This window comes from Plectropomus leopardus, chromosome 15, assembly GCF_008729295.1.
Source record: "Plectropomus leopardus isolate mb chromosome 15, YSFRI_Pleo_2.0, whole genome shotgun sequence".
Lineage (NCBI taxonomy): Eukaryota > Metazoa > Chordata > Actinopteri > Perciformes > Serranidae > Plectropomus > Plectropomus leopardus.
The window spans coordinates 2,676,454-2,700,522 of NC_056477.1; the positions used below are offsets into that span (position 1 = coordinate 2,676,454).

Below are 24,069 nucleotides of genomic sequence, written 5' to 3' on the forward strand. Positions count from 1 at the left end.
CAGTCATGCAACAGTTAATTAAAAGAAATGTGCCAAAGGGTTGTGGGGTTTTGGTTCCTGTGCTGCTCAGTTCCTTCGACTGTTGGCTTGAAAACTAAATTAATATTTAAACAGACCAATATGTTTTCATATACTAAAGCTTTTCAACAGTGGACATGTTGATACAGACGAGAATATTCTTTTAACTGCTCACCAGAGGTCTTAATGGGTCCAAAATTTGAGATCCAATCCCACACAGACTGTCATTAAATAGTTGGACGTGATCCTCCAAATTGTGGTCCACTCAAAGATTGAGAGAAAAGACCAACAGTGGCAGTGGCATGATGCTACCAATTAATGGAACTCCCCTAAAAACTTGGTATTCAAACCGAAGGGAGCACCTTACGTCCTGCGTCAAAGATACCACTTTTTTACGAAATCAGCTCTGGGTCTTGAACTGGTTCCATTCGGGATTCTTGGAAATGTCGGTGCTATCAAGCAAACCAGCCCACGTTTCCATCCATTTTGAGCAAAACTATTGTACTCAAGAATGTGTCATCAGCCCATGGGGTTGTAAAATTCACAACTGAAGTAAGCTACCTGCAAAATTGTCCTTTTATTACAAATATTTGTTTTAATATTAATGAAAGCTCTTTTCTCGAGTTCTCCATTGCTGCTTTCTCTATTCTCTGTTTTCTATTTTCTCTTTTTTCAACCTGTAGAACATGATATGCCAACTGATGTAGTCATGTTTCGCACTTAAGGTCAAGGAAAACCCAGAATTTTTAATTGTTCCAACCAAAAAAACGCCTTTTCGAGTTTTCAGCTCATTTATTTATGGTGGAAATGTTCAACATGGTTCAAATTTAGGTTCAGAAACTGGATCGGAATCAGTTCCATGTTGGTGAAAATGGGGTTACAGAGTGTTGTGTGCCAGATGCGCATTCTTGTCAGCTAGCATTGAGCTGTCTCATCATTTTTTTGGAAAAGCTAGTAAAACTGTGACCTAAAAAGTTGTTTTTAACATAATATTTGCCTCAACCCTAAGATTAAAATTTTGTAATCAAGGACACACTTAGATTTTAACTCCCTGTATTGCTGGCACACCTGCAAACTTTTCTAGACTTCTCTGCAGATGTTCAAATGACTTTTACCTGACTGCTGATATTTCCAAATAATTCCAAAATTGACCAACATAAAATATTACCGACTAAATAATGCTAAAATATAGTGACCTTTAGATGGACTGAATTATGACCAACAACAAAAATCTTCTCAGATGGGGGTCTGCATTCTTATATCATTGTCGTAACTTGCTTCGGTGATGGATATACAAATGATATAAAACAAAAGATTATATTCTGTATGTCTTCATACTTGACAAGCATTAAATAAACTGATTTCATATTAAATAATAACTCCTGCATTTTTTTTGTTTTTGTTTTCTTAGAAGTGGGTCCTTGTCTCACAGCCCGGATCAGAGAACCCGGTCAGCCCATTGGTCGGCTCCACGTAGGACCCCGCCCATACCCAGGGGAAGGCTTAATCCAATTGGAGGATCCAAGTATTCAGGCCCCGCTTACCAACACCTCCAGGAAGTAGACTCATCCGAGAGGGAGTCCGAAGCGCAAAGAGGGTGAGGAGAACATAATGAAGGTCTTCAGGACAATAAATTACTTCATATTTTGTGAACATTCACATTTGGCCATTGAATATGTGCATACATCAGTACATCTGCGTGTTATATCTATATTTTAGTGTAGTTCAGACAACTGAGGCTTACTGTGTTTACAGGCTCTTTCTGTGCACACAGACAGAGGCTGTTTTAGGTGTAATTACAGCTTAAGGATCTCGAGTATTTCAAGGTTTTATCCTCACTTTCTTCTCTATTTCTTACCGTCTCCACTTTACTTCTTTGCTGTATCCTCCATGTGCTGAGTCATTTCAATGAAAGCCACTAACTGAAAAATACAGGCCCACCACGGACAAAGCCTCGGATTTCATTTCAAGAGTGGATATTTCAAAGCCAATTCTGTGATTTTTTTTTTTCTTTCCAAAAAAAAGACTGCATTTCTTTTCTTTTTTTAACCTCCTTTACTCACCCCCCTCCGTCCCTTTGTTTTCCAATCTGCTGAGCAAAGATAAAAACAAGGTCACGTTACGTTGTGGTCTGCAGTACAGTGGCACAAGTTCAAAGGAACTGCTTCGCCGGGTGCTTGTGCTTTTAAGGACACGATACAGGCTGCACATCCAGATTCCTCCCCCTCTCTCTCTCTCTCTCTCTCTCACTCACTCCCTCGCTTTTCCTCTCTGACATCTTGTCAAGCTCGCACTAAATTCCAATTCTCAGCTCTTTAATGCCAGGCTTAGCAGGTAGACAACAATTCAATCCTGGCATTCAAATGTAACACAGTGGGGTTACACTTCTCAGGCAAAACCGCATGTGTACAGAATCCGGGGGGGGGGGGGGGTGGTGGTGCGCAAATGATCGGCGCGCGAATGATCGGCAAGAAATGTATTCAGTGTGAAAGGTGCTGTGCTTTGACCCATTTTTGGTGGGTCATGAGTCAGTGCTTTACCCACCTGGACCGGCAAGCCTCACTTCAGGCGTTCAGGTCCCAGCGGCCCCGGCTCAGGATAAAGCTCCACATGACCTACATGCATACTAATATAAAGACTGAGCACAGATAGACATAGCTGGACAAAAAAAAAGCATGCATTGAGCACACATGCACAAAAATAGCTTGCATACAGTAAATTCAGTGATGTGCACACAGGGGGACAAAGTGGTGGCGTCCCCTTGTTCCTTTTGCTCCTAGCACACAAGTTTCCTTTTGTTTTAATCTTCTTTTAAGCAGGAAGTTCCTGCTTCTTTTTTGCTCGAATGTCACTAAAGAGGGACACTTGAGCTGCTTAATTCTGCATCTCCTCAACACAAGTGCTCTCATCGTCGGCCCCAGTGCCACTCAAGTGTCCTCTGGTCAGCCCAAGTGTCCTCTAGAAACCCAAAGTCTGTACTCAAGTGAGTGCCGGGTCAGAATAAGGGCTCTCTGGTTGGCCTAAGTGTCCTTAATTTGGCCCGAGTGCCCCCCGTAAGTGTCGCTGGGCCCTATTTAAATGATCTATAGCGCATGGTCTAAAGTGTACAGTGCAAGTGGGCCGTGTCAGACTACACTTTTGCGGCAGCTCATAATCTGGGTGAAAATTAAGGCGCGGGGGGCAAAGGGGTTGTATTTAGTACCTCAGTTAATCATAGGTCTGTTTTTGGCATAATTTGAATTTAGAGTGTCATCTCCCATTCCCTTTAAATGCCAGGTGAACCTGCACCTGGTGCACTGCTGAAAGAAATGCAGTTGAAGCAGCAGTAATACTACGGTGAGGGACACTTCTGCAGCAAAACTTAAAACTCTAGTTATAAAGTTGACAGAGGAAACAGAATTACACTTTTAGCTCTGAAATAAGCAACAATGTTACACTGTTACTTTTGTGTAAATGTGCACTGCATCTCTCTTAATGGGGAGATGGACAGCTGCTCTGCTCTGCTCTCTGCTATGTTCACATTTTACAGAATTCAATTTTTTTCCACTTTAGTGATGTATTGTATTATATTACCTACCCCTAACACATGCCTGTGTCCCCATGAGTGTATGCACATTGCAAACCCGTCTATCTAGGCACATTTTACTACCTGGATATTGCACCCTTTCAGTAACAGTAAAATACTGCGCCACTCTGACTTTAGACCAGACTTTTGTTGGTCAGTGGTGCAGCTGCTTTCTGCTGCCTCAAAATAGCACGCTAATAAAGACCTAACCAGCTGTGCGCACACAGACGGGCGCAAGCACTTTTACTACTCAAGGTCTCATCCAGCTGCATTCTTAATTGGCGCAGCCCATGCACGTCGCATGAGGACGCGCCCAGTACCCTCTGGCCATCCGCCAGTGTATAATAACAACACCACTGGTTCTGTCCACGCACGTTCTCATCTGACACCATCCAGCCGTGTTCCTGTCAGACACATAGGGTGGCTTTTGGCGTCACGCTTGTATGCTGAAAGCACGGTTCTGAGTGAGAATGGGTTGGGTCTTTTTGTTCAGACAAAGGTCCCCTAGTTAGGCCCAAGCCTCTTGTCCATGTCTCATCAAGGAGTGTGTTCTCTGATCGACTGAAGTGCCAGATGAGGTGACCTACGGTTGGCCCATATAATCCCCTGGTCAGCCCTTTTGCCATATTGTCACCCTAAGTGTCCCCTGGTCAGTGAAAATATCAATCAGGTGTCCTCCGGTTGCCCCGAATGTCTTCCGATCATTACAAGTGTCCTCTGCTGCCCAAATGCAGTTCTGTTTTCACATTTTTAAATTTTTTGCCCCTTCCCCTAGAGCATGACTCAGACAGTTTGGGACGTACCGACGAAACTCACTCCAAAAGTCACGCACTCATTCACTCTCTAATGTACAATTTCACAAAACAGCAGATGGACGGAGAGACGGCAAACTCCCTCTCCCATAGTATGGCAGTCTGGGTTGCCATGGAGACATTTTGACCATGACTGCATAGAGACGCAGGGAGAGATGCAGAGACAGAGACAGAAATAGAGAGACAACCAGTTGTGAATCCATTCTGACACAGACCGAAAGCGTTCAAAAATATAGTAAAAGGAGAAGGAAACAGCGACAGTAAAAGGATGTGATGGAGGAGTGTGCAGATAGCACATGACAGCTCCAAAAGGCTTTAAAGAAAGGTTTCCCGTTCTATTCCATGCCTGTTAGAGAAAGCCTAGTGTTATCTCAACAAAATGGCTGACAGGGAGACAGAATGTCCTCTGTTGTTAGTACTATTTTAAGATAAAGCTGTCTCCAAAATGGCTGACGGAGGGACTGCACGCATTTTTGTATTTTCGTCCACTGTTTGCAGTATTTCTTTTGAAACATGCAGACTTCTCCCTTCCTCTCAAAGTTTGTTGCGCAGTATGTAACAGCCTTCAGTTAGGCAGCACCTGTATGTCTCTGCGTGGGCATCCACGTCTACATGTGTGCTTCTCTGCAACATTTCTCAGAGTTACAAGGTCGCTGCGTCACATTACATAAAGATTTAACTTTGACTTTAGCAGCAAACAGATGAGATATATTAAGAAAGTATCCGTGGGGGAATGGATTAATGAAAATGACTGTTAACACTTGTACATGTAATGAGCTCCTGTAAAAGATAAAAGCCCAGTCACTTATCTCACCTCACTTGCGCACAATCTCCCTGTAATACCCCTCCAGCTGCTCCCTCGTCGCTCCAGGGTCTATATTTGAACTCTGCTTCATAGATTTTTGCAATCTGATTGTGTTTCAACACATCAAAAGAGAGATTTGTCTGTGAATGTTATCTTGGGAATTAGCACCCTCGCATCATCCTCTCTTATCGCTCGCGGGATCCTCTCTGTGGGCCCCACTAAATCTCCACTGTGGGTTTTTTTTTTTTTTTTTTTTTGGTGAGGTTTTCATTTCTCTGAAAAATACTGCGGCGATAAAAGGGACAATGTGATTTCCTTTGAGTCTGAAAAGGCACCTTCTCCTCCCACCACTATTTTTGCACGCCTTGATGGAGCGCGTTAGTGTGTGTGATGAGGTATTATAAGGGAGAGGGGACTCCAAGTTGGATTTTGACATGGCAGAAAAGGCTAGCGTTTGCAGAGGATTATGAATTATTATACAAAGATAATGAGGCTCCGCTCCATAATGCAGCTGGATTTAGGCACTGATAGCACCGAAGGGCACGGTCAGTCTTAGAGAGGGGGAGAAAGAGATTACGTCTGGACTCTGGGAGTTACACCCAAATACAGATCAGAGACTTGGTGTAATGTTGCTTAACTGGACTCAAACACAGATAACTCATGTGTGATTTATATGAGCTGATATCTGTGCTGGCCTGTTAAGACCGTCCTGAAGATGTGATCAGTCTCGATTTGCTGTGGGCGGGAGTTCCTGCATTGACAGACAAACTCCTTCAGCCAATCCTGACGTTGGCATTCACCTCTACTAAACAAATACGTTTTTACGTTAGACAGTACAGCCTGTTCTCACTCTGCACTCATCAAATAGAGTCGCTCTGTCAGTGCTTTTGGCATACAGGTGTGATGCCAAAACCACCTTCCACGTCCAACCAGAACATGGCTGGATGGCAGACGAGAACACACTCGGACAGAACCGATGCCGCTGTTATCATACACTGGCGGACGGCCGGATTGCATCGGGCACGTCCACATGCAACGCACACGGGCGGCGTCACTTGAGATCGCGGCCAGACAGAACGGATCACGTGTGTGCATGAAACATTGAAGGTTATAGCGCTGCCAGTAACAACATAACATGAGGAGCACAGGCTTATACCACAGTTAATTTGACCTTTGCAGTCTTTTACTAACATTAACCATACCATAGTTGGCGTGTAGATATTGTAGTCTCTGAAAAAAAGTTTAGGATTTTGCAGATTCAATATGGACATTATTCTCGAGGGCCAATTTGCTCTGCATACATGTAACAAGGTTTTTAATGAGATTTTTAGAATATTACATGAAAGCTTCAAATAGGGAAAGTATCGCAGTGGGAGCAGTGCGGTGGGGTGCCAGAGAACACGATTACTCACAGCGGTGCGTCTCTACATCCAGAATGATCCAAAGGATCCAAATCCAAAGTCCAACTAAACTGAAACTGACACCAAATGAAGAATAGTAGCTTCTATACGTCGAAACATGGCTGTCTCTGCATCTGAAGAATTAAATTCAAATATAAATTCCTCCTCTAAGGAAAAACTGGGTCCATTGTGGTCACGATGTGGGGAAAAATCAGGAAACACATGTAAACTGTGACTTTTTCCCCATAACATGTTTTTTGGTGTCATGTAAATGTAATGGTGAATGAGCAGATATCAGGAATGTACAATGTATGAAGTTGAGCACAAACAAACAGGGACAGACTGACTGAATGGCCACGATGTGCAAAAGGGGATCGTTTGATGACTTGATATGAGAAGCTACAAAAATAACGTGAGCACATACGGAGTGCACATGCAAGACAAATGGGGAGGTGAGGGAACACGGAGGAAGATGCAGGTGCAGGTATGGCTGAGGGCAGAGATTAAAAGATGAAAAATACAGACAAGATTTACGAATCAGTGCAGTTATACAATCTCTCAGCAAGAGTGACACAAAAAAGGATTTTCAAACAAAGCAAACAGTCTTGACCTAAAACTACTGAAAAGGAGAAAAAAAAATCAATAGAAATTACCGCACATGATGCCTGTTTACCTCGTCATCATCCTTGACCGAAGCTGAACACCTTAAACTTAAAACAACCATTTCTGAACATACTTATTCATTAAATCAATATTATTAAAAGTGAACTCTGTGTTACCTTTTCGCTTATATAAGGGCCTTGAGGTTTTTGGATTTTTGTGTGTGTGAGTGTGTGTGCGTGTGTGTGTGTGGACTCAGATATAAAGAGATGAAAGAAAGATGTCAGGCCCGTCTCCTTCCCTCACAGCAGCCTCTGTTAGCCTGTGTGATGGCAAAGGGCGGAGAGCTGTCCTTCTGTGTATTCTGCCTGGGTTTTGGCGTGGGAGTTTGAAAAGGCGATCTAGTCGAAATCGCACTCAAAGACATAATGACTTCTTAGGTGAAGTGAGGAAGTTTTTCTCCGGCTGAATAACCTTTGCTTCTTTCTCTTCTTTTTGTCTGTCACTCCCCGTTTCCCGCTTTCTCTAGTTGCCAGGTAGAGAACCAGTGTGACGACCCCAGACGAGATGCCTTCCTACATATGCAAACTCCTGTTTCCATGAAGACATCGTCGCCTTGGAGCGGCCGCATGGAGGTGCGTTCAGGCGCACCGTCCGAGCACACCGATCCCAACCCCAACACCCGCAGCCTACGCCGGCCTGGGCGCCGTCACAGCCACTCCCCGCCTCCTCCCTTTCGCTCCTGCTCTATCCCCATCATCCCCTCCGTGCAGTGCCACCACGACAGCGAGGTGTCTTGTATGCAAACCAGCGTCACACCCGCAACCACAGCGATGTCATCCACCTGCGGAGCAGTGCCCTGCAAGGAAACGAGGAGAGAGAAGGCAGCATACGCCACTTCCTGCTCATCTGCCATCGGTCAGCAGCAGGATGAGGTGGCGCTGCTGCTGGAGGAGGCGCAGGAGCAGCTCAGGGCGTTGGCGTTGGCTCACAGGAAGCAAGAAGACGGCGTGATCGGGGGATCGGCAGCCACCTTGGTGGAGGCCAGAGAAACTGTTTGCTTCCTGAACCTTAACGGAGGAAGTGCCGGAGCGCTGAGCTGTAACGGACCCACGCAGACCCAGCTGCTCAGCCCCAGCATATCACACAGAGACCTGGGCCAAACCAGCCAATGAAAGGACACCGTCTCAGACATTCCCCCTCTCGGTTTGACAGTGTTTGACAGACTCTGGTGTTCTGCATCTGTGGGACGCGAATGGAAATTAAAAAAAAAAAACAAAAAAGTAATATCATGGAAATCTGAAAATGTGCTCTTGATATGCATACTGTATGGATACAAACATACAAACACTTCTCGAGTGGCCGCCTTTACACCGACTGACAGTATGGAAAAAGAGAAAAAAAAAAATATTTACATGCATTTATTTACAAAACAAGACAAACACTTCTACTTAGACAAAAAGAAACCAAATAGTCTGTCAACTCCATGGTGTTTTTAATTGTAAAAAGAATATATAAAAATATATATATAAATATATATGGATATAAATATATGGAATTCAAAAGTGACCAAGTACAAAGTTGAAGAACACAGGAATGACGTAACTATGTTTCTTTTTTTTTTCATCTCCCTGTTTTGTATTAACTCTGTCACATTTCGGTTTCTGGCTCAATTCTGACGAGAGAACTTCATCAACGTCCCGCAGCACGTCCGCGTGCCGTGATTCTGTGAGCCGACGCAGAATCCGAAAACGGCCAACACGGAAGGAGCATCCACACCAATTTCCCCCCTCTGGCCTTTTGAAAACTCGTCTACCCAGCCAAGAATTACAGTACAGCCCTCTGTGGGGTCCAACAACACTTTGAGGATTTACGACACAAAACAAAAACTCCCCGGCCTCATGTGTGTCTGTGTGTGTGTGTGTGTGTGTGTGTGTGTGTGTGTGTGTGTGTGTGTGTGTGTGTGTGTGTGTGTGTGTGTGTGTGTGTGTGTGTTTGTGTGTGTGTGCTAAAGTGCAAGCAAGAGAAGAGAGGGAGAAAAAGAAAAAAACAGGAAACAACTTCTTCGGTCAGACTTGGGAGGGCGGATTGTAAAAGACAGCGCAGATGCTGACTCCCATTTGGCCAATGTTTCAAACCAATCTAGATTATTTTTGTTTTTGTTACAAATGATATTTTCACACACATATGCGCACACACTCACCCGTGCATTATTTTTCGGTTTTGGTTGGATGGTCGGATGAATGGACAGAAGGACAAAGGAAGGACAGAGGGCTAAGGGGCACCACAGGAGCTAATCTGACATTTTTTTAGTTTCTTTTTGTTTTCCATTTTTGGTTATTAATGAACAATGCTGCTTTCTGGGGCTGATGGGAGGGAGAACCACACGGTTTGGGTAATGAAACAAATAAATGTCTCTATGTTGTATCCTATGAATTGGAAGCTTTTGAATCTCTGTATGAACTTACAGCCAAATGTTTCTGGTGACAAAAAGTAAAAAAAATGGTTGCAATTCTGGTAAAGATTTTTTTCAAAATAACAGTTGTTTTTGGTTGATTGCTTGGAAGACATTTTGACCCCTTCAGAGCAGCACCATGTCCAAACGTGCATGCTGGATAACATCAGTGTGGTTTACGCCGATATGCTGTACTTATCTGGTCTACAGTTTTCAAAGTTAGCTGGTAGTTCCCTCTTTTCACCATGCTGCCTAGAATACAGAAATCAACGATGAATAATGTTTTAAAATGTGTTTTAATTTCAAAATGCCATACTTAACCCATCCAATGGCCAGAAAAAAATGTTTGTATTGTACATTTCTGCAAACCACGGCTATGTTACATGTGTACTTACGTTGAAACTTCACATTTCTTGACGTTGCTGTGGTTAATGTGTGGCTGGATTGTACAGTAGCTTTAACACCATTGGGAAATGCTGCAAAGTTTCAGTTAAAAATATGCAGGTTCGGCGGTTTAAACACTAACGTGTCGTAAAAAAACAGGTTTGGTTTTGTGAAAAGAAAACCCACCAGGTTCAGTGGCTTAAATGCTGTGATGTGTAAGTTCGGTGACAAACGCATTGGTAAATGCTGCAGTGTTGGTATAAAGCACCCAGGTGCCACAAATGCCTCTGGGAAAATCCATGATGTGCGATGTGAAAAGCACCCAAATTTGGAAGCTTATCACCGCCGGGAAATGCTGCAATGTGTCGGTAAAATAAAAAACGGTTCTGTGAGACTGGTTCTGGTGAAAAACATGTTCAGTAAAAAAATATCCAGGTTCGGTGCCACTAATGCTGCTTGGAAATGTGTTGATGTAACAGTGAGAATCACCCAGGTACAATGGCACAAATGCAGCGGTAAATGCTGCGATGTGTTGGTGAAAAACATTCAGGTTTGGTAAAAAAAACAACCAGGTTCAGTATCACAAATTCCACAGGGAAACGCCTTCAAGTGTCAGTGAAGTGAATACAAGTTTGGTGTATAAAACGCTGCAAAGGATCCCTTAAAAACAAGCAGTGCTGTTTGTTGGTTTTGAACTGCGGTCTGCAGCTTGGCGGGCATTTCGCCGCTCCACCTCTCGATGACAGCCTTTATAATTCGTCACTTTAGAAACATTGATATGTTACTTTTGAAATGTACAAATGTAACCTAATTGTGGTTTGCAGAAATATAAAATGCAAACATTTTTCTTCTGTCCACTGGGATGACTAAAATCCATTTATGAAAAGATCTGCTATTTCAAAACTTCCAAAACAAATGTTTCCATCCATAAAACTTTGTGTCTATTGATGTAATGACTCCTCTGAGACGGGGTTTAATTTCAATAGTGAACAGCATCTCTTACTTTTACTCCAGCATCATTTTGTCAGAGCAGCTGTCTCTGTCCAGTTGTTTGATAATGTCATATTTAAATGAAAATTACAGAAATTAAAAAAAGTTGGCCTTGCTACCAAGGAATGCTGCCAATATTATATTAAAAAAGGCACACATGTGAGGAAAAACTGCACAAGGAATTAGTTTTTCAGGCAGAGAAAAGTGACATGTCAGTGTGGATTGTTTGGTGTCCATTCAAGTCCTTGCAACTAAATTAAAACACTTTAAATGGTTTTGATTAAACGATGTTTGATTTGGAAAAAAACACGCCAACTTAAATGTAAAAGCAAAGTAAAAATGTGACCAATGAGCACAAATTCTTCTGTGAAGCCGTTTTCCACTGAGAAGGACTTCCTTTAAATGTTAAATCCTGGACACACTTTAAAATTTAGAGTGACATCTGGATTATTTTATGTTTTTGATATGAAATAAGTCGCACATTTAACACTCAAAAGTGGCCGTCCTTCGAGCTTCGCCAACGTTGCCACTTGTCATAAACGAAATGTTTTCATCCATCTCACGTCGTCCTCTCTGTGGCGCTTTCCCGTGTGTGAGATCGGCGCTTTGCAGGTTAGAAAGGTCTGATTCAAAAATGTGACACTCCTGATAAATTCTCACTACCTGAGACTCAAGCTGCCATCCTATCAAATCTCTCACCACGGCTGATCCTCGGGAACGTTCACCTCTCCGCTCTGCTGTCTTGTTTCTATAAACGCCTGAATGGCAAGGCTAAATCTTATTCAACGCACACGCATACAAAAACCGCCCAGAGCATGCTTTCTTTCTCTTTTTCTTCCTTATTTTATTTTTATCTTTATTTCTTATTTCAAGATTCAGTTTGCCACGCTGCCATTGAACCCCCAAAAGGCACTTTTCTATATGAAAGTATTTAACTTCAACACTTTTGGTTATTTGATACTGATGTCCATGAAATCCATGATGACCTCACCAGAACAAACACTGGTGACCTTTGGAGGTCAATGTGCTTCTGTGCACAAACACAGTGCAAAAAAAAATGTGAATTTGTTTGTTTGACCAACTGTAATCAGTGTATGAGCTTTTAACAGATAAAAGTCTGCAAGCATTGTCTGGATTTGTTTTCTTATCTGAGTCGCAACTAGAATATTCATTGACTGCATGTTTTCACAACATTTGCATAATTTTCTAAAAGCGCCGGAGCTTCGCAGAGCAGGAAAATACACACAAAAGTCACGGCCGCGTGCCAAACATGCATTTCCTTTTTAACTGACATCCCTGTAAGAGTTATTACTGCACCTTGAGAAAACCGCAATTACGTTTGACACGCAGGTTCTTCAACACAATGTACATCCGAGCATCGGCAAATATGCGACAGAATAGAGCGAAAAGCAATTTAATGCAGGCGTCTCCACTTTCCACTCTGAGCATCTTTAAATGGTTTTACATGTGCCAGTAATTGAACACTGCAAAACTTCACATCCTGCTGGTTTAATATTATCAGAGGCAGCGCAGGAAGAGAAACAAGGGCGAGCATTTGCTTAGGATAAAACCTCATTGGCTTTTTGTTTCATGAGTCGCAGATTTAGAGAGCATATCTGCCTTTCTTCATTACAGTCAAAATTGTATTTAAAGTATTACGAGAGCTGTGTGTGTGTGTGTGTGTTTGGGGAGTTTTCATGCAACTGGAAGGATGTATGCAGTTAATTATTTTCTGGTTTTATTTCTAATAAATTGGGAATTCATCAGTGTTTATTTTGATCCTTAATAGAGTTGAATTTCAGACAAGAATGAGCTCCAGATGAAAATAGCACTCCCTAGTTTCACCATTTATTGTTATTAGCTAAATTATAATAACCAGCTCAATTACTCTTCTCTTTTTTTTTCTCTGTGTCTCAGTCGGTTAGTGCTGTGAGAGCAAGATATTAAAGTGCATTATAAAGTAATGCAGAAGTAAAAAAAAAAAAAAAAAAAAAAAAAAAAAAAAAAGATTTTTTTAACCCTCCTGTTATGCTCAACTTTAAGAAACAATAGTAATGTTCCCTGGTCAAATTGACCCTATCTGAAAGTATTTTTAAAATATTTTTTTCTCCATAAACATTATTGTTAGCTCACTTAATGAGTTTATTTGATATTTAGTGTACTCAAGTTTTTTCCATTTCTTACAGATCATGGTTTACTGGTCAAAATTCATTCATTTTCCATTTAAAAAAAAAATATTTTCAGTGTTTTTTTTTCTGTACACAGGCAAAAATTCAACATTCACCACATTTGTTTCAACACTTTCTCATTTCATTTTCATTTTTTTCAACATTTTTTAAATAATTTCTGGAGAAAATTGATAAAAACCTGGAAGCAACGAGTCCTGATTATACACCCAGATCCATTTGTGCACAAGTCAGGTATGTTTGTGTGCAGTTAGCTATGTGTGTGTGTGTGTGTGTGTGTGTGTGTGTATGTGTGTGCAGGTATGTGGTTGTGCAGTTTCTCACACTATTTCAGCATCTGGCTGCCTGCACTCTCTCTCCCCCCTCGTCCCCAGACCGAACCAAAGGGCAGATTTATGGCCTGTGCTGCAGTTTAGCTGCTTCAGCTGGAGTCAGTCAGATGGCAAAAAGTAAGGTAGTTAAGACCTTCAGTCCAGTGTGGGTGTGTGTGTGTGTGTGTGTGTGTGTGTGTGTGTGTGTGTGTGTGTGTGTGTGTGTGTGTGTGTGTTTGTGTGTGTGCTTGCAAGAGACGGATGGCAGGGAATAGAGGTTAGACCATCAGGCCAGAGAGATAAGAGCTACAGCTTGATCCTCCAAAAGCACTGGACTGCCAGACCAGGCAACCCCATCGGACCTCATCCGAACTGCACGCTGGTCTACTGTCGGTGAGATGTTATTTGTTGTTGTGCGTGCATTTTCCATGCATGTATGCATGCATGCATGCTTGCGTGTCGGTGTATCTCTCTTTACCGTTCCCGCTCTATGCCCTCCTGTCTTCACACAAAGCCCTGCAGCTTGGACAGCTCGAGATAAAAAACACAAATAAAAAGCAACGATGCTTTGCCTTCAAAGGTGGTTTGAAGTATTTCAAGTCTGAGATAGAGAGAGAGAGAAAGAGACAGATCGGGGATGGAAAACGACAAGCATTACGATAAATCGGGCTATTTCCTTTTGGAAAATAGGGAATCTGGAATCTGTGAAAGAAAAGCAAATCCATGTTAGAGATACAGGGCTGTTGGATGGATAATTCAAACAGCAAATTGAGTGTTTCTGTTTGTATGTTCACCTGATATTATCCTCCAGAGGCAGAAGTTATCATCTTTAACAAAACCTTCCAATGCAGTCTTTATCTTCTGCCATTATCCTAATGTTTAAATGTACATTTTGTAAGATCTGGACATAATTTTAGTTTAAAATGTTCAAAAAAAAGTGTGAAGAGGTAACACCTTTGACAACATGTTCAAGATGCTTATGTATTGTATTGCAGAGATTTCCACTGCTAAGCAGCCAGGGACGAGCTGTTCCTGCTGTAATAATACACCCTGGCCTGAGAGGTGATGGTGAGTCACTGCAGCCTCTCGTGCGCCACAGGAGAGGAAGAAGAAGATGAGCCGGCCGGAGAAAAGTCAATGGAAGCAGCATAGAAGTTACAAGTCTCAGTGAATCAGCTGGTGTGTGATGGCAGACGCCCCATGAAAACGACCTTTAACCCCATCACAAGCAGCTCCCAGAAAGAAGAGGTCCTCTGAAAAAATGAAAAAAACAATGTAAGCAGAAGAAAAAATAAAGTAAATGTTGGTGTGGCTGTCCAACACTGGAGACAGCTCTTAGAGAGTAAAAAGATGCAGTTTGATGCTGAACTTGCAACGTTTCTTTTAGACAGGTGAGTAAAATTTAACATCGACTATTTACCAAAACATATTTTACTGATAACACGAACTGTAAGCTTACAGCTCACGATACACTTTTCAAATGGCATGATGTGACTAAAAACTGAGCTCAGCAAGCAGTAAAGTAAACTAAATACAAACGCCACATGTGAGGATCAGAAGACAGCAGCCTGATTTTGGCTGGCTGTATTCTTGCTTTGCTGTCAGTTATTTATTTTTTTATGTGACTGGTGACTGTAAATTGCGGTCAAATGGATACAGTAATAGACCAACATTTAAAGAGCAAAATACTGTCCACTGTTCTGTTTGACTGGGTGACTGAAACTTAGATAATGTACCTTTAACCCCTTGAAATGTAATTAAATTGGCCTGATTTATTTCAAAAGCATGGGAAGAGGGTAATTAGCAAGGATCTAGTAAAATAGATAAATTAATAAATAAATAAATAAAAGGATATACCTAAAAAATACCCAATATATGAATAAATATATAATATAATATATAAATAAAACTATTATTATTATTATTATTATTATTATTATTATTATTATTATTATTATTATTAAACTATATTATAAAAAAGGAAAGGAAAAAACAACAAAGAAATTACCTGAAAAAAATTTTTAAAAAATTATTAGAATTATGTATCATAACTTTAGTTATATAATTCCGATAACTAAAATTTAGTTTTGTGGACATTTTCCCTACTTTTTTATTATATATAATTTTTTGTATATTTTTAATTTTGTGTCATTTTTTAAAAACATTTTTCTTTTTATTTCAAGTATATTTTATCACATTTCTTAACCAGTTGCTCACTGCCTTTCCCCATATTTTCTGAAGAAATCAAACCAATTTGTTCATTTTGTCCAAAGGTTAAAACACTAAAGGCAACTGAATGCAGCACAAGAAAAGTGATGTCAATCCATGTTTCAAAGGCTTAAACTGAAAATCTCTTAAACTAAAAAGCTCTCAAATGATTGAGTCCTTGCAGAGAAAGTGTTGTAGAAAAATAACATCAAAATGTATCAGGGAAATAATATAACCAGCTTTTTACACCCACAAACATGCACAGAGCACAAAGATTAGCCCGTCATTCAAGATGAACTATTCTCTATTTTCCTTTAATTTGCAGGCTAAATTTGCTGGTGTCAGAATCAGCCAGAAGCAAATCCATTTGCATCTGCAGAGCTACTAATCTTCACACGGTTTCAGGAACACAGCAGCACATAATGAGTGGTTGCAGGGCAGACAGAACACGCTTGCATAATGCTTTAAATGAGAGCACGTGTGTGGCACTGTAATTATAAAATCTCAGCATGCAGTGTATCATGTGGGTCAGTGTGTTCTGTGTTCACGTGAATTACAGTGTGCAACGGCGTCTTTTTGTCTTTAAACCTTATTTGTTTGACCCAAATGCATTTTTTTAAAGTTTGTCATCAGAAAAACTTGTTACGCACTAAAATCTCGCCTTGCACAAAAAGTGGTTTTTGAATTTTGCACTCAAAAAATAAAATGCAGCCCTCAAGCAGTGCTGATTTTGTTCGTCCTAGTGAGGAAGGAAAGTTTTTTAAAGCTGAAACTGGAGCTGCAGAATTGCTTTAAGTTTTATCGTGCCACAAACCCAGATTCATATGTTATTAGAAATGCTGGAAGCTCAAATCGAAACCAGTGTGAAAGACACAAATCAGAATTAATTAGTACATTTTTCTTTCATTATACAGGATATAGTGCATACATTTTCAGCTATCTCATCTTCATTGGAGTGTTTTATGAGTAGTTTCATTTCATTTTTTCTCCACTTCAGCTTTTAACCTCATTTTTCAAAACTCAACTCGCCCAAATCTCTCTCGCCTCTTCACATTTATTCATAGTCAGTCTCGCATCTCTTCTTCAGCTGCAGTTCATCAACCGAGCTACCTCTCAAACACATTTTGTTTTCTCAGAACCAATACGCCGAACTACATTTCTCAAAAATTGGCCTCAAATCTGCTTCTGCTTTAACTTGTAGTGTCTGATTTGTAAATCTAATTTACCCGTTCTCTCTGATAAAGATAACTTTCCATACATATACTGAACTGTAGACAGTGAATAGTTTGTTTCCATAAAGAGAGCTGTAAAGCTCGCCTCAGGGAAACATTATCTTGCATTTTTCCTACAACTCATTTTCATTTCTTACATTTTTAAATGAACACTTAGTGTGTCTGGAGGATCCTCATGTATTTCCAGCCAAATGGAATATACAGAGAAATTTATTTAATCATGTAATACTAAGATAAAGATAAGACAGACCTGAATACAGCCAATAAAAAAAAAAAAAAACATAGCCAGACAAACAAAAGTACATAAGAGACAGTCACAGACACTCAATGGATGTAACATTTAGTTTAAAATCAGCCAAAATACACTTAACAAAAACTTAAACCCAACATTTTTGTTTTTGCACCCATTTTTCACAGGTTTAAGATAAATTTGTAAGACTTTTTATGCACACAGAAGATGTATTTCTCTTAAAGTTTGTGTTGCAAATTTGTTAAAATCCATTTTAGTGAGCACTTCTCCTTCTCCAAAGTGATGCATCCACCTGGCAGGTGTGGCACATCAAGCTGCTGATTATACGGCATGATTACCTTTACAGGTGTGTTCTGGGATGGTCACAATTAGCCCTCTAAAACCTGAATGTCGGTTTTCATAAGAAACTTGGTGAGAAATGTCCCAAAAAATGCAAAAAAATAAGGAAAAGGTGACAAGGAAATATCTCAAAAGTATTAGATATTACCAAAAAACAGGGAATTAATAGTTTATTTTTGCTTTTTTGTTTGTTTGTTTCTTTACTTTTAATTTAATTGTATTTATTTATTTATCTTGTGCTTATTTTCAGGTAATTTTCTTGTAACTTTTTGTGACTATCTTGCTGTTTTGGGGGTCATTTCTTGTTAAATTGTTTGTCCCCTTCAAAGAGTTAAAAAATATTTTTTAATCTGTAACTTAAATGTGTGAATAATGGAAGCAGAAACACGGGTGCTGCATTCAAAGTGTTTTTCAGTGTGTAATCCCTCCAGTGTTTTCTGCTCCGGGGTCTTTTTCTGATTAAAAGTGTCTGGAAAACTTCCAGCAGGAAGCGTCCAGGAGGCATCATGATCAAATGCCCAGACCACCTCAACCGACTCTGTTCAATGCAAAGACGCAGCGATTTCACCCGGCGCTCCTTCAGGGTGTCCACACTGTTAACTCCGTCTCTACTGGACTGCACTTACAAAGCACTTTTGCCAGCGCCGCATCGTTCAATCTCTGGGTCGTTTTTGTCCTCACAAGACCTTAAGATTCTCAAACTCCCTCGCTTTGGAAAAAGTTTCCCACTGTGACTCAAGCTGCAATGGCTGACTTCCACTGTCCTTAAAATAAAGACAATTTGTCCAAAGATATTTTTTACCAAACAACTGATGTGTGATTGTATTTTTTAAATGAATGTTTACAAAAAAAAAAACCAAGCGCTTACATGAAAATCTTATAAAGGAGCATCTGAAACTTCTCCTGGTTAGAATTTCGACAGTGTTCGTTGTTCAGGCGGTCTTTCCGGAAATTATCAAATTATCCACAGAGGTCTCTTTCTCTCCAAAACAAACGAACCAGGCGATTAAAAGCGATAAAAACACTGAAAAAAGTACTTTCATGTTACAAATGACAGTTTTTTTCCTATCATGAGAAAGAAAGAAGTTTTATCTTAAAAAAAAAAAACAATAATTCAATGCTGCTGATGCTGAAACACAAAAATGCAAAAACCTAAAAATGTAGTTGTAGATATTAAGGGCTCATAAGGTTTAAAAAACAACAACAATTTGTATTTTCTGGTGATTATACACTAAAGAAAGTATACTTCTCAAATCATATTTATTTCTGCATAAATATCCCCCTAAATCCTACACACTGCACCTTTAAGATATGATCTCCTGTTTGAAAATTGATGAGAAAAAATAATTTTGACCTCACAGAAATTAAATAAAAGTTGTCTAAGTCAAGCTAAATTCAAACAGGATAACTTTCTTAAAATGAATACAGTCTAAAACAAAGTTCCGACCAAATAAATCAGATCTATTTACATATAAAGAGATTCAGATCATCACATTTCCAGCAGAACAAGGTTTACCAAGGTTGTGCTGAACCAGGCTAATTGTGTTTTGTGAGCCGTAGAAGAAAAAGTCAGTTTCCTCTGCTTTAAGCTCCATCCATCTTATTATAACTGTAAAATATTAATTAAGATGAGTTGAGCTGCCAGCGCTGCTGTTTTTATGGTCGTATATCCTGTGTGTCTGCAACGTAACAAAATAAATGGAGCTTAGCAAAAGTTTAATCAGGAGAAGCACTTTATTATTGCTCCTATTTCTTTATCCAGTGTGCCCTTGTTGCCACACCCCTTTGGCTCCTGTCCATTCATTTATTCTCCTGCTTCCCTCTATTAACCTTTAGATTTAAAATCTGAGAGGCAACTCCCTTCTGGTTTACAGCATCCACTCAACTGGCCCTAAAAGTCCTTCTCTCTGTTCACCAAATGAGAGCAAATTGCTAATCAGCCTCCACTTTATCAGCCTAGTTAGCTGCAGCTGGAGCCTCCACCTCCAGTCCAATCAGCAGCTTCCCCTCCACCAGCAGCATCAAGGCTGCATCCCCAAACAGAGTGATAATCTTCAAAACAGAGTAACTGTGAGGTTTATTCTCATTAATTCATGGACAGTTTGAAGTCAGAGGGTTTGCTTGGGATTTTCGGAGCTGTCTTTCAGGCATATCGTCCCCCACACGGTGTGTGTGAGTCCCGGTTGAGGTCAGCTGACTCAGATGAGGCTCATCACTTGATTTGGCTCACCTGGATCTTCAGGGTATAAAAGCTGGCACATTTCACTTCACTCTCTTCCTTCAGCTGCTTCTTTACATTTTGCACCGTTCAACACATGCACTTTTAGTTTTATTTTACCTCCATTTAACCAAAAAAACTTCTTCAAATTAAAAATCTCTTTTTTAAGAGTGTCAACACAGGCAGCAACACGAGTTAAAGACAGACATCATGGAACAAAAATACTAAATACAACTCTAAGGCAACAACATAGAACAGAAAACAAAATAAAGTTACCACAAAGAAGGACTAAAAGGTTTCTTAATTTCCCCTGTAAATAAACCATAAAAGCAAGACAATTAAAAGACCAGCTAAGATGCTCCCTGATGTTGACATGCAGGAGATGACATGCAAAAATCCTGCAACAGAGCTTTGAAACAGCCTCGAGGAACCAGTGAGTGCAGCTTTCTGCAGAAGAAATACAGTGGCCAACACAAAAATGTGCAAATGGCAATGTTTAGAGTCAGTGTTTGGTTTGTCTATTTTGGCCTAATGTCGAAACGCGGAGGACTTTCTAGATTAGGAACTGTTCCACATGTAGATCCAAACAAATGGACCAGGTGATTAAAACCGGTAAACACTGGCTCATTTGTGTTGGCTTTATCTATGGCTCTGATTATCAACTTATCAAAATGATTTTTCAGATAAAAGCTACAATAAATTATTTACATTCCTCACAAACAACCAGAAAATGGACTGATTTTTTTACTTTGTTGGTCTGGAAACAAAAAAGAGTTGAGTTCTGTTTTGTTCACAACACTCTGAGTGGAAATCAGCCCGCAGGGAAACCCCCACACCGCCTGCAGAGGATGGTGGAGTCCCTGAAACAGCAGAAAGTGACCTAAAAGCAAGGTGTGATCTGAGCCGTTTGAGATCACTGTCTGCAGTAACAAATCGCTCTTCAGGACACTGAGTTGAATTCCATTGTCGACGGTGTAAAATGGCACCCTGAGACTAAAAGTATTAGAGCAGCAGCAGAAAGCAGGAGAAAAAAATGCTTCAGCTTTAAAGAGGGCAGCCCCCGCTGCACCGCAGTGCTCCAAAACCTGGAGAAGATAAAAGTTGTGCTTATTATTAATAAAATATACCCTCTGACGGGCAAAACTTGAGATAAATAAGGGAGTTTGGAGCTACCGTAGGTCTGTGATTGCTGGGGGCAAATTCTTTTCATTTTCTTTTCTTTTTAAGGGAGATTCAATAACAGCATGTTCAAAATGAGACAAACCAGAAGCCAAGTGACAATTAATGATTGATTACACATTTTGACCATCTGTTCCAGTGATCTGTTTTTCAGTGTTTAATTGGAATAACATCCAGAGGCGAGACAGGATTTTCATGGGAGATATAGTTTTCCTTCAGAAGAGTTAAAGCTTCAAAACAGCAAAGCATGACAGAAATGTTTCAGCTGGCAGCGGAAGTATGCGGCATATTCTCCACATTTTTGGTTTAACGATTGTTTCATTTTAATAGACAAGCAGAATAAATAAATGGGGGCAGGCAGGATCCAGATTCCCACTCTAAGTAATGCTGAAGAGCTGCAGTAAATCCACACCCAACACTGAAACATTTGATAGAAGCCAATTAAAGTCTGCAGTGACTGTAAACAGCCACAAGTCCGGCATCACTCTACGGTGAGACTTTTCACTGAATTACTGTAGAATAAATCAATCCTCTGAGAATCCTGCTGCCCAGCTCTTCATTAAAGGCCAGCGGATGCACACACACGAGGCGCCGCATGTTTCTCTTCTCATCTTATTTTTCCTGTGATCAAAAAAGTAATTATTTGGCAATCTGCACTTGACAAGCATTGTTTGCTGCTCATTACAATGTGATTATGTTGTGATGATGGCAAACTTTACTCATTATGATGACATGATTAACTTGTCATCTCCAGAAATTAAAATCTAATATCCAGCTAAAAAGTTAAAAACAGTCATTTTAAACCTGTCTCCTATCACCTGATATATTTCTGAAAAAAAAAACAACTTTGAAATACTTGGAAACACTTAAAGGGCTCAATGCAAAATTCAGAGGGTATGATTTGTCGGCACACGGCTCTCAACATGGCTGAGCTGGCAGCTAGCGACTAACAGGTCCAACACGATAAGCAGCGCAAAATTTCAACAACACCGACAGAGCTTACAGAGGGTGCTTTTACACTGTGTATTCAAGGCGGGAATATTGCGCCATTATGTCGCCTCACTGTTATGTATAAACAGCTGTTCTCACTCCAAACTTGTCAAATACATCCGCTCTGTCAGTGCTTCCAGCGTACAAACGTTACACCAGACGCCACCTTCTGCATTCAACTGCAACACAGCTCGATGGCGTCACATGAGAATGCGCCGAGACAGAGCCGACAGCATTGCTATTGCGTTGAAAGCGTTGTCAACGCTGGCAGACAGCTGTATGGAGCTCGTCGCATGTGCATAAAATAAGCTGCCAGTGATGATGTGACATCAGCGAGTGCGCATATTGGGCGGGTGGGAGGGGAGGTGGATGGCTGCTTCTCCTGTGGATGCGATGGGTTTTTTTCTACACCTCACCATGTGCCTCTTTTGCTTAAACCTAACCATCCATGACTTTGATGCCTTATTCCAATCATCACAACAGTCTGCGTTGGTCGCCATGTTCTGTTGTGTAAACGTAAGGACCGCGGTGCGTCATCCCACCATGTGCGTTTGTTGACATCACGGTAAAGGCATCTCCAAGCGTAAACAGCTGACATAGAAGGATACATAAAACATCATAAGTAGGCACAGAAGGTCACTGACAGAGCGGCATCATGTGAGGAGTTGGGATGAGCCACGCCCATTCACTGACATGCACGCGCAGCCGGACCGGCTTACCACAAACCACAGAAAACCTCGGATTACAACACATAGACATGGCATGACTTCGTTCTCTGCTCAGGATCCACTTTGTCATTACATAGCAAATAGTGGTTTACTGGTGTATTAATGCTGTGAATGTTGCACACAGAACCTTTTTATTCAATGACAATCAAACATGTTCAAGTCTAAAGTAAAAGTTGTGCTGTAAAATGTATTGCAAGGACTCATAAATGCGCATAACTATAATAACTTCTTTGCATTTTTAAAGGCTAAATTAATTAACAGATAAAACACCAGTGAACAGGAAGGACTCAACCTTGTGGGCTACAACTCTTTTATGATGCAATGCTTTTTGATTATGCTTGTAAAGTGCTCTTTCTTTTTCAATACACAATGTGCATCTTCCTACCTTTGATACCATGAATATTGTTTTGTATCGCTTCAGTACAGCGGATGAATAAGCCTTCCTTTCCTCTCCCTGCACAGTATGTTATTCTGATGTTTGTGTGCTTTGAACTTTTGCAAAATAAATCTCAAATTCCACCTCGAACACCTTGAAAAAGAGAGGAAAGTGCAAAGAGGAAATTGCATTTAACCTTCAGCCGCTCTGGCCAACACTAAAAGACTTTGGATTGTTGTGCTCCCAGGTGTGAACTTGTGTGTTTGAGTGCTGTGTTGAGCATTACTGAAAAAAGCAAAACCTTCTATGGATAAAAACCCAAAGAGTCTGAGTTCAGACATATTGTTGTTTTATTGAGCTGCAGCTGTGGATGCCTCACAGGCTGCGAAGGCAGAAGCCTGTTAGCAGGAATTAGAAAAGTAGAAGAATGCCACAGGCCACATATGTCTGTACAACTGATCCATCTCTGTTGTATGATATTTATTTAGTGCCCGTACCGCCACATTGACGACCTCTCTGCATTAATTGTTCTGTCGATTTCGTAATGAAAGTCTATTTATAGGCTAACGGCATTTACTGGCATTCGCAGTGTGTTTGTTGAGATCATTCAGTCAAATTCCAGTTGGGTTTTGGAATAATAGGTGCACACATGAGGTGTGCTTGTGCTCTCAAGGTCCCAGTTTATTAGGATATTTGATGTGACTTCGCACTCATTATTCCAAAAACCATATCTGGAGGGATTTCAGAATGATAAATACCCTGATATTAGTTCATATCATCTTTTATTAATAGGAGATAGACCTACAAATAAGTGTGAAATGGCACAAAATATACTTCCCTGAGGACATTTTAAAGGACAACCCAAAATAGAGCTGACACAAACGTGCCTGTGTGCTCTGGGGTGCACTCAAATCTACAGGATTTCACAGAATTCTGCATTTACATCTTTTGCACGACAATAAAATACACCCATAGCTCCCCCGGAGCACCAAACAGTCTCATTTAACAAATCCAGCTTATTCA

The 24,069-nt window shown here is 40.6% G+C and overlaps 1 protein-coding gene across 1 annotated transcript in view; it reads left to right on the top strand.

Annotated features, from left to right (window-relative positions):
- Positions 1–8,569, top strand: part of LOC121954762 (pro-neuregulin-3, membrane-bound isoform) — a 429,094-nt gene extending 420,525 nt beyond the window's left edge. Inside the window, exons 8-9 of the mRNA XM_042502457.1 lie at positions 1,430–1,615; positions 7,730–8,569. Of these exons, the coding sequence (XP_042358391.1) occupies positions 1,430–1,615; positions 7,730–8,375 (832 nt within the window). The 3' untranslated portion in view covers positions 8,376–8,569. The remainder of the gene's footprint in view (positions 1–1,429; positions 1,616–7,729) is intronic.
- The last annotated feature ends 15,500 nt before the right edge of the window (positions 8,570–24,069 follow it).